The following is an 11246-nucleotide window of genomic DNA, read 5'->3' as shown; positions in this document are numbered from 1 at the left end:
ATGTGGTCAAGTCTTTATTTTTTTCTGCTGCACAAAGGAGACTTGTTGCTGATACTTTTGAGCCCCTTATTGACAACTTTGATGTTTTATATATGCATGCATCTTCTCACTGAAGCATTGAGGTTCATTACTTACCTAAAGGCTCTCACTCTTCATTGTGCTCTGTATGCTCCAGTGGTCTGACCTGCATTGACGCCCCCCTTCCCTCGTACTTGTGTAATTTAATTCATGAGAAAAGTGCTGGAAGCTTCGTCTTCCCTCTGCAACAAGACGTTATGGTTGTTATCTGTTTCCTAAGAGTATCTCTTCAGATGCAGAAAAGGAGTCTCAGGTACACTGCTGCAGGATGGTGTGTGTGGGGGATGCTCTTTTTAAATCTTTGAAATGAAATCTGGAGGTGTTGGAGAAGGATGCATTGGGCTGTGGACGCTCTGACTCATGACCCTCTGATCTGTGACCTCTGTGTTTTGTGATTTTTTTGTGTTTTGTCTGAAAGTTTGTTGAAATGTTCTGCTGCATGTTTAGACCTGGATACTCTTATAGAAGAGATCCTTTCTAAAGGTCCTGCTTAAATACATTTTAAATAAACAGTAAAGACTAAAGCTGTCCTCACTAAAAGAGACGACAGACTGTGAACGTCGAGATCTCACATCTCTCCACACTGATGTTGTAATGTCATTTAATCAAACTTAATTATGATCTAACTCGGTTGCAAAAGAAACTAAATACAATTTTCTGGTAATTTCACCCTGGAATCAAAACATGGGATCAGTGTTGTTCACACACAAAAGAAATCCAAACCACTTAAGTTCCCCGTGGCGGAGGCGAAACGATGCTGTCGCTTCAATCTGCAGGGAGTCAAATGATGCTGCAATTATCTGATCCGCTTTGTTTGCGCCTTAAAGCCCGGGAGACAGAAATAAAAGCCTCCACGTCTCAACCCAAACTTTATGACACTCTGTCCTAACGGCCGCCGCCGCCCGCTTACACTCTGATTGTTGTTTGATGTTTTTAACAGTTGGGTGTGGGCAGCCATGTTGGCGGTTCCTCGCATCAGAGTCAGTTTACTGCGCCGAGGCGACAAAGAGGGAAGAAGTCACTGAAGAGGGGAAAAACACCAAAACAGAGTCTGGAGAAGAGTTCAAGGTCAAAAGACGAAAACACAAAGAAGAAAACATGAGCAAAGAGCGGCGGAGAGCGAGGGAACAGAAGAAGAGAGAGGGAGAGCAAGGGAACAGAAGAAGAGAGAGGGAGAGCGAGGGGACAGAAGAAGAGAGAGGGAGAGCGAGGGGACAGAAGAAGCGAGGGGACAGAAGAAGAGAGAGGGAGAGCGAGGAGACAGAAGAAGAGAGAGGGAGAGCGAGGGGACAGAAGAAGAGAGAGGGAGAGCGAGGGGACAGAAGAAGAGAGAGGGAGAGCGAGGGGACAGAAGAAGAGAGAGGGAGAGCGAGGGGACAGAAGAAGAGAGAGGGAGAGCGAGGGGACAGAAGAAGAGAGAGGGATTTCGTTTGGTTGTGGAGAAACGCGGCGACAGAGAAACTGCAGCTGACCCGCTGGCCGCCAGGAATGCTGCTGGTTGCTGGCCGCCGCGACACAAGACCGGCCTGTCAGCAGCAACTGTCTCGCAGCTATATTGCTATATTGGCGGTGAGGACGAGGAGCCCGGGCCGGCTCGAGCTGGGGCAGACTGGTAGTGTCGGTGCTCTCACTGTTTGCCTATGGACACAGACATAGAGTCTGTGTTGAAGTAAATATGTCTGTAAATGTTTTTATTACTATATTTCTACTGCTATACTGTACATTTTGGAGAAACTGTATCAATCGAATTTCCCTCTGGGATTAATAAAGTATTTCTGATTCCGGTTCTGAACTAGAGGACCTTAGTGGGAGTGGCCTGCGGTGCTGTGCATTCTGGGATTTGGTGTCTTTCATCGACATGAGCCAAAAAGACACTTTCTGCCTTTTCACGGCCAAGAAGGCACCAAGTTAAAAATGTATTTCACATTTCTACAACATATATGACTCAGGTGTCAATACAGATTCATGTTTCAACAGGTGAAGTATCCCTTTAAGACAAACTCAAGACATACAAACCCCAAACAGCATTGTCTGCTATCATGTTCAGGACGTTAAATACGGAGATCTGTCAGATGGTTTTTGTGTCTTAATGATCTGCTGAGCCACCAGCAAAGACACAAATAGAAATTCTCTAGAAGTGATGTTCATGTTTGATCTGCTCCTCCGTGTTTCTCTGAGACCACGAGGCTCGCTCGCGCTCGCTCTGACACAATCGCGACGTCGACTCCAAACAAACCACAAAAAAGCAGTCATGGCCTCTTCACAGGTGAACGATTTTATTACTAAATATCTCATAAATAACATTTTTATTCTTAAAGTCAGCATGAAGGAGCTTCTCTAGTTTACAGAACATCTTTGTGTTTCTATAAAAAATCAGACTCAGAGGAGACGAGTCGGGCTAATACAGCGTGTAAAACCTCTATTACAAACATTACGCTAACGTGTCACACTGTGTGTCCAGAGACTCTGAGACGTCACATGTACAACTATCCTCATGTGTGCTCATCGTGAACACACGATGCAGACGTGTGTGTGTGTTCAGATTGTCTGTGTGTGTGTGTGTGTGTGTGTAAAGCCTAACATTTCTAAAATGACCAAAACATTTTTATTAGCGTTTAAACTGTTCTGAACTGAGGAGATATTAACCCTGTTCAGAGCACCGTTTCAAGACGTGATACTTACGCTCTGTGACGTCTGAATGTGGTGGAGGAGTAATGGGGGACGAAGTGACCCCCCCCCCCCCCCACCCCCCACCATCTTCAGAGTAAGTAACGGAGGAGTTAGTAACAGAGGAGTTAGTAACAGAGGAGAGACGGGATCAGCTGAGTCAGCGGGGGAGAACAGTGCTGTGTGTGTGCGCTCTCTGTACGTTTATTCAAGGAAATGAAAACTTAAAAACACAGTGAAGGAGTCGTGGCGTCGGCGGCTTTAGACCTCCAAAATGTTCCCATGAAAAGACGAAAAGGATCAAAAGTGATGCAGGAGCTGTTCGCTCTGCAGCGCAGTTAGAGGAGCATTTAACCCGACGGCATCTTACTGACTCAGACGCACAGATTCAGCCGATGCTAAAGCCACGGCTCCTTCAGTGAATGAGGACCTGAGAACAACAGAACAGCTGATTCTGAGGGCCGACCTCAGAACGACCTCTGCTCGTTCAGTACACACCATGACGCTGTCAGTCACCAAAGAACGACTTCATATTTGACATGAGCCATTTGAGCCTCCACTCTCCATCAAATACTACCTGAATAATTAAAGTAAGAACGTGTGTCTCTTTGTTGACGGAGCTCCGGCTGGTTTATCAGCTGCTTAGAGACGCCTTCTCCTCAGTGTTAGACACTGAGAGAGTCATTTATCAAAGCGTTGGTGAAACAAGCTGCTGATAATCCAGAGGTTGTAAAGTCTCCCGCTTCACGTTGAAGACGAGCAGAAAAAGCTTCGCCTGTTTCTCTCTCCTGATTGGCTCCCTGATGTTTCCAGAAAACGCCCTGTTGGTTTCAAACGCACTAAAACCGTCTCAGGTTCGACTCCGCAGCACCAAGTATGTGTCCATCAGCAGCCGCATGTCCTCGAGTGTCCCGGACCTCAATGCTAAACTGGCTGCTGGAGGTCAGAGGGGGCGGTGGTGGTGGAGGCGGCTGGCGGATGTGGCCTTGGTTTACCCGGAAGCAGCGAAGTCTGCAGGATCAGCGGGCGGTGTATTCTTAGAGGCGAGGCGGGGGAGGCTCTGGCGGGGCTCGGTGCCACGCGAGGGGGCGAGAGGGTGGGTCTGACGTCACGTCCAGAATTGTGTGTGGGTGGGGGGTGGTTTGGGGCCCGGCTGGGATTAAGGAGGCGCGGAGCTGTGGGTTCAACGAGACGGAGAAGAGGAGGCAGGACGGAGAGAGTCAGCGAAAAAAGTCTGAGGAGAGGAGAGGAGAATATCACCCTCGCTCTTCGCGGGCTCAGACCTCACCACATGCCCAGAGCACACACACACACACACACACACACACACACACACACACACAACTGGATGTGTGTGTGTGTGTGTGTGTGTGTGTGTGTGTGTGTGTGTCTGTGTGAAGTTCAGCTATTACCAGACGATGTAAATATGAGTCTGGGAAGAAATTGCTACTGCGATCTATGGCCTTGACTGAATATACATGTAAATATATGTTTCACTGCTTGTGTGTGTGTGTGTGTGTGTGTGTGTGTGTGTGTGAGTGTGTGTGCTGTGTGTGTGTGTGTGTGTGTGTTGTGTAATGTGTGTGTAGTGTGTGTAAAGTGTGTGTTGTGTAATGTGTGTAATGTGTGTGTTGTGTAATGTGTGTGTAGTGTGTGTAAAGTGTGTGTTGTGTAATGTGTGTGTAGTGTGTGTAATGTGTGTGTTGTGTAATGTGTGTGTAGTGTGTGTAACGTGTGTGTCTCCCTGCTGCGCTCCTGTCTCTCAGACGTCTCCGGCCTCCGGCTCCTTCTTCTTTTCTTTCACTTTCACAGAAGATTTCCTGGATACTTTCTTGTCCCCTGCCTCCTTGCTCGCCTCCTTCCCTTCCTTGTCTTTGTCCTTCTCCTTCTTCTCCTTGGATGACTCCTTCTTCTCCTTCGAAGAGGACGAGGAGGATTCCTTCTTGGACTCCTTCTTCACCTCCTCCTTTGGCTCTTTGCTGGATTCTTTCTTCGACTCCTTTTTCTCTTTGGAAGACTCCTTCTTCTCCTTTTTCACTTCCTTGACGGGTTCCTCTGCGCCTCCTGCTTCCTCTGTGACCGTGGCCTCCGGTGACGCCTCCTTCTTCTCTTTATCTGAAGAAGTAAGGAGAAAGAAGAGATTATTAGTCCACACCCCCAAACAGTTTAAGCTATTCTATTATCTTCATAAATTTGATTTGCAGGACAGCCAATCAGCACACTTGACGTGGACAAATCGCTTATCAGCGGTGGTCTTGACTGGTCTTGATTTATAATCTGGAGTCCGCCCTCGGTCTGTTACAAACCGCTCTGACAGGGTCGTGGTCAAAGTGCTAATGAGCCACATGTTGTCTTTACAAAGCACGACTGGAGAGAGGTCGTCACTCCATCAGCACAGAGGACGAGGGATTAAGCGTCGTTTGAACGCTCAGCTGTTTTGTTCTCTAACAGACACACTGAGATCTTTAGCATCAAGACAAACTGAGCGACAACAGCACCTGTTGCATGACAAAGGACCCCCACTTATCCAAAGTACCCCCCCCCACCAACACTCCTGTCACACACACACACACTCTGCAGCCCCGCCTCCTCCAGATTGGTCTGACTCTGTGATAAGATGATAACGGGACCGTTGTCTGCCAACAATGAGACGCACTTCTTATCTCCATGAGAACCAAGAGGGTTTACCGACTGCAGCCTGGTATCTCAGTGTGTGTGTGTGTGTGTGTGTGTGTGTGTGTGTGTGTGTGTGTGTGTGTGTGTGTGAGTGTGGAGACTGTAGCTCAGCCTCTTACAGTGTCTGCATGTATCTGTCTTTGCATGTTCATGGAGACAACAGACTAGAAAGTGTGTTCAGACTCCAGAGAGGAGCTGTAATCACACAGATCATCGTCTAGGGGGAGAGAGAGAGTGAGAGAGAGAGAGAGAAGGAGGGAGATAGGGGAGAGAGAGAGAGGAGAGAGAGAGAGAGGAGAGAGAGAGAGAGGAGGGAGAGAGAAAGAGGAGGGAGAGAGAGAGGGAGAGAGAGAGGGAGAGAGAGAGAGAGAGAGAGAGAGGAGGGAGAGAGAGAGAGGGGGAGAGAGAGAGAGAGAAGGAGGGAGATAGGGGAGAGAGAGAGAGGAGAGAGAGAGAGAGGAGAGAGAGAGAGAGGAGGGAGAGAGAAAGAGGAGGGAGAGAGAGAGAGAGGGAGAGAGAGACAGAGAGAGAGAGAGAGAGGGGGAGAGAGAGAGAAAGAGGAGGGAGAGAGGAGGGAGAGGGGGGAGAGGGAGAGAGAGAGGGGGAGAGAAGGAGTGAGATAGGGGGAGAGAGGGAGAGGGAGAGAGAGAGAGAAAGAGGAGGGAGAGAGAGAGGAGGGAGAGAGAGAGAGAGAGGGGGGAGAGAGAGGAGGGAGAGAGATAAAGAGAGAGAGAGGAGGGCGAGAGAGAGTTAAGTTGAGTGTGTGTGTGTGTGATTTAGTGTGTGTTGCAAACAGCTGAGTGCTACAAACTGTCCTACGTTTTGAAAAGGATTCAGTAGTTAAATGAATCTTTGAGTTTGTCTTCATGATCTGAAGCTTCATGTTTTTGTGTGTTCACTGTGGAAGCATCGCTCCGTGACGTCATGAATGCCAATAGGAGGAAAGATCAGATCACAACAAACAGTGTCCCACTGTCCTGAGCTCTATTTTACAGATGTCCCGGGACGTCAGAGAGAGAGCTCTAATTTGTAAAGACATGAAGGACAATTTGGGCGTACCAGGTGAGTTTCAAACAGCAGCAGAAATGCGTGTCGTGTCCGTGAAGCGCTCGTTTTAGAGCTGCAGCTCCTGTACGAGACTAAACTCTCCCACATCATGTCGTGTCCTGAGGATCTCATGAAGCCACGCCCTCTTCTTCTTCACTGCTTGTTTCCTCCTCCTCAGCAGGAGAAAGGTCACAGCTTTCTGCTGAACATGCACCCTACTCCGCTGTGAGCACACATAGCATCTGAAAAGCCTTTAGTGCGCAGCTATATCAATACCATCAGTGTCCACCAGGTGGAGTTTGTAATCCTGCTAGCTACCTGTACGCTGGTCGAGCTCTCATCCTATGCTAACGTTGATAGATGTGAAGTTCTGACCCACAGCCCGCCAGTCTCTCTGCTCCTCCAGTCTCTCTGCTCCTCCAGTCTCTCTGCTCCTCCAGTCTCTCTGCTCCTCCAGTCTCTCTGCTCCTCTAGTCACTCTTTACAATCGAACCAGAAACTCCACACGCTTCATCTACTGAACAGTAAAACACCGTTTGATTTAAATGCGGCGTGATGGAAAGGGTACTCCGGCCTGGAAGTCGTTTAACGGTAACCGCTGGTTTCACTGGAATTTCTGAGCAACAAGCATCCATTCCCAGACGCATATATTGTCAGCAGACGATGATTCCTGATTGGTCCAGAGACTGAAGCCAAACGCAACGAAACAGGCGACCGGACATTTTGAAGTGATCGTGCAGCCATGGCTAAAAAAATAAACAAATACACTAAAGAGACTCGTGGCAAAGTGTGTATGAAAGTGAAGATATGTTTGCATGTGTCCGTGTGTGTGTTGGTGAAAGTGTCGTGTGTGTGTGTGTGTGTGTGTGTGTGTGTGTGTGTGTGTGTGTGTGTGTGAGAGATGGGTTAATCCTGCAGCAACAGTCTAATCCAGACTGAACACTAACAGTCTCCACACATCACCTCCCAGCAGCTGAGCCAACAGATACCACCACACTGTGTGTGTGTGTGTGTGTGTGTGTGTGTGTGTGTGTGTGTGTGTGTGTGTGTGGTTTGCATGATCCTAGAGTCCGTTGGGGTCCTGTGCAAAAAGTCACAGGGGGGCCCTACAACCAGTGTTCATCATCATGTTATAAAAAATGGGAACAATCATTTTGTATTTAGATTTATAGATGTATGGAGCTGTGTTTGTACAGATGTGGTTCCATCTGAGTGATTTATATTGTTGTGTTTTTTTGCTCAGCTTTGTGTTTGTTTCTATTGTTTGTATTTAGTGATTCTACAGTCTCTGAACGGAGTAGAGCTGCTGCTCCTTAACATCCAAAGGAGACAGCTGAGGTGGTTCTGATTAGGAAGGAGACCCTGGGGGAGACCCAGACCTCACTGGAGGGAATATCCCATCTGACCCGGGAACACCTTGGGAAGGCCTCGGGATCTCCCCCCCCCCCAGGAGGAGCTGGAAAATGTTTCTGGGACGACTTACTTAGCCTGCTGCCATCGCGTCCCGACCTCGAATAAGCGAGGAAAATAGATGGATGGATTCTACTGTAGAGACCGCTGAGTGTTCTCAGCACTTTGAGTCCAAGACTAATTTCCTCGAGGGGACGATGAAGTGCGTCGTATCGTTAGCTTTGAAATGAAACAGATGATCAGATAGGGGACGTTTACGTTACTTAAACCTGGAGCGTAACAGGAAGACACGATGACAACGCTCGAGAGTGATGGCAACATGGCCGCTGTGGAAATATAGTGTCAAAATCCTGCAGTTCATTCCTCTCTTCTGGCTTTGAAACCACTCATACAGAAGTATCTGGTGTAGTGTGGGTTTGTCTTCAGACTTTTGTCTCAGTTTTTATTTAGTGATTGACTTGAGTCACCCGTAGAGAAAGACTCTCAGATGAGTCAAAGTGAAATCTTCTGATGCTGTGTTGTTGCTCTTGTGTTGTGGTGAGGTGGTGCTGAATGGACAGCTCCTCTTCAACTTGATGCATCCTCTAATTGGCTGTGATATTCTGTCCCATTGTTCCCGCTGAGTGTTTTCCCTCTGCTGCACTTTCTGGATCTCTGATGTCATTTAAAGAAGAGCTGATGCTTCACTCTGTCTTTGATCTCTTATGCTCACCTCGCTGTGTTTGGCACTTTAAAGGACTTCATTGTTGTTGGAGCATCTTTTGATGTGAGCTTTGATTTCACTCGTGTCAGCACCTCCATTGTCAGAGAGTCGTCTCGATGAAAAGGCGATTCTGACGTTTGATGGGAATGAAACGGGAAGTTCTCATGAAGGATCTTTGGAGCGCGTGTCTGGAGAGATTCTTGTTTTTAACTATGTGTACTCGTGCACATCCTGTGTTTGTTGGAGCGTCGGCTGTGCATGTCTTTAAAAGTGATCATGATGCAGACACAAGCTGTGACCAGTAGGGGGCAGTGTAGAGTAAAGACAGCAGCAGGGACAGAAAGTTTAAAGACCAACCAATGAAACAAGTCTGTGATGATCCACACGTGGACGATGTGTCCTCGTCTCTGCAGACAAACAGATCAGTTATCGTTTTAGAAGTCGCCGTAGAAACGTGAACAAACTAAACGGTGACACGTCCGGGTGACCCTGATGACCTCCAGCCGAGTGTGTCTGTAACTGCATGTGCGTTACTTTAGGTTTTTTCATTAAATATCCTGAGAGAGATGAAGAGAAATTCTGTCTTCAACCGCTGCTTTAACAACGACATCTACGGACGCATTCAGCTACAAGTCACCAGTTAACATGGTCACCTATTACACCGGAACACCGGCACTGTTACGTCCATGCACGGAGGAACATGTTGGAGAGACAGGATGCAGAAGGCATGCTCCCCGTTCATCAGTCTGATCTGATGTCACTGTTGATGATTGTTCAGATCTCAGATTTAACCTCACAGTAACCTCCTCCAGTGACGCCATGTTTGTAGTTTACATTCTACAATTCACTTAGCAGACGCTTTTATCCAAAGTGACGTACATCAGAGAGTAAGTACAACACAAGCAAGGATCTAGAAAAAAGGGAACAATGTCAGTAAGAGCAAACGATCAGCTTTGAGTCCGATTGGACACACAGGTGCTGACAGGAAGTGACCAGAGGCAAAGCACAACATTGACGGCAGTTCTTGAGAGCTCTAATCAGTATAGAAACCATCTTATAAGTCATCGTTATCAAACAAAAACCATCATCACAACCATCATCATCATCAATAATATGGAGACCATCATCATTAATTTAGTAGGTATTCATGAAAGAGCTGGGTCTTTAGCTTTTTCTTAAAGGTGCAGAGGGACTAGGCAGATCGAATAGAGTTTGGTAGTTCATTCCACCACCGGGGGGCGACAGAGGAGAAGAGTCTAGTTAGAGACTTAGGACCCTGTTGTGAAGGTTGGATCAGACGCCTTTCATTGGCAGAGCGTAGTGGGGCGGGAGGGAGTGTAGACCTGGATCAGAGACTTAAAGTAAGGAGGAGACGTTTTTGTCGCTGTTTTGTAAGCGAGCAGCAGAGTTTTAAATTTGATGCGAGCAGTAACTGGGAGCCAGCGTAAGGAGATGAACAGCGGAGTGACATGTGCTCTTTTAGGAAGGTTGAAGACCAGTCGTGTTGTACATCCCTTACCTCAGGTAGTTTGATATGACCTGAGTTCTCTGGAGCGTCCTCTAGAGGTCTCCTCTAGAGGTCTCCTCTATGGAGCATGAATAAGTTATGTAAACGATTGCGATCTTGAAGCAGCCGATTGTGAACACAAACACGAGGTGAAAGAGTCCGGCCTCAAACTTAAACTACACAAACAGATCGAGGAGGTTAGTGAAAACTTTCCCTGCACTCGGACGTCACAAAGCGTCCCACAGCTCCAAAAAGCAGACAGTGTCCCCTCCCAGGTTTCCTCTTTCTCTTACTGCCAGCAGAAAATAAAGAGTATGTGAGAGCCGGGGGTCTTCGGGGGTCCTCGGGGGTCCTCGGGGGTCCTCAGGGGAGCGGTAGCAAAGGGTGGATAAACATTGACGTTGTAAGACAAGATGTCAGCTTCCCTTCTGTGTGAGAATCCAAAGGGGTCAGGTCACGTCTTGTCAGTCTGCTACTTCAACAAACTAACAAAGTGGAAGTCTGTAGACTAAACAGAGTGGGGGGGGGGGTGGGGGGGGAGAGACGCTGCGACGTTAAACCCTTCTCACAGGGGACCCGAGCTACCTGGAAACGTCTGCTGGTTTCAGTCAGGATTACCACAGTCTGCAGCCGCTGGAATCCCATGAGGTCCTGCTGCAGCCGAGCTGCCTGGAGGGGATCAGCTTGACAGGAAAGCGTGGGTAATGTAGTTCCTTGGGTTGCACATCATTGAGTGCAGTGAACGCTCCTTCAGGGAATAAAGCGATTATAATATTGTTTCCCTCTAAACTGCTGAGGAGGTGTTTCATTTTCAGGAACACATTCTTCAGGCTGCTGAAGCTAATGACATGATTGGCCTTCTGTGGTTTGTTAGCTGCTTCTACTGTAGCTCAGGTATTTGGATGTGCGTCTCCTCCAGCCAGAGTTTGAGTTTCCATGTTTCCATATTCATTTCAGAACATTCAAACTTGGACAGAGAAGGTTTATTAGTCTTCACCTCGACTCTACCATTATGTCTTCTGTCATGGATTGTTGTTTTTGTGCGTATAAATATTACTCAGGTTTGGCTTTGTGGTTGCCAGTTTAAATCCCCGGGTAAACTGCGGACGGGAAAAGTGAATGAGTAACGCTCCCGAGATGCTGCTCGCCTCCTCCAGC

At 47.7% G+C, this 11246-nt stretch overlaps 1 protein-coding gene across 3 annotated transcripts in view; it reads right to left on the bottom strand.

Annotated features, from left to right (window-relative positions):
* Positions 1 to 2337: 2337 nt before the first annotated feature.
* bbs9 (Bardet-Biedl syndrome 9) overlaps positions 2338 to 11246 on the bottom strand; it is a 139101-nt gene continuing 130192 nt past the window's right edge. For all 3 annotated transcript variants that reach the window (XM_065958093.1, XM_065958095.1, XM_065958094.1), the window contains one exon: positions 2338 to 4860. In XM_065958093.1, coding sequence (XP_065814165.1) covers positions 4508 to 4860 — 353 coding nt within the window. In that variant the 3' untranslated portion in view covers positions 2338 to 4507. The remainder of the gene's footprint in view (positions 4861 to 11246) is intronic.

The sequence above is a fragment of the Labrus bergylta genome, chromosome 8 (genome assembly GCF_963930695.1).
Source record: "Labrus bergylta chromosome 8, fLabBer1.1, whole genome shotgun sequence".
Taxonomy (NCBI): domain Eukaryota; kingdom Metazoa; phylum Chordata; class Actinopteri; order Labriformes; family Labridae; genus Labrus; species Labrus bergylta.
Note: the sequence above shows the minus strand (reverse complement) of the source record. Positions and strands in the feature narration are given on the sequence as shown.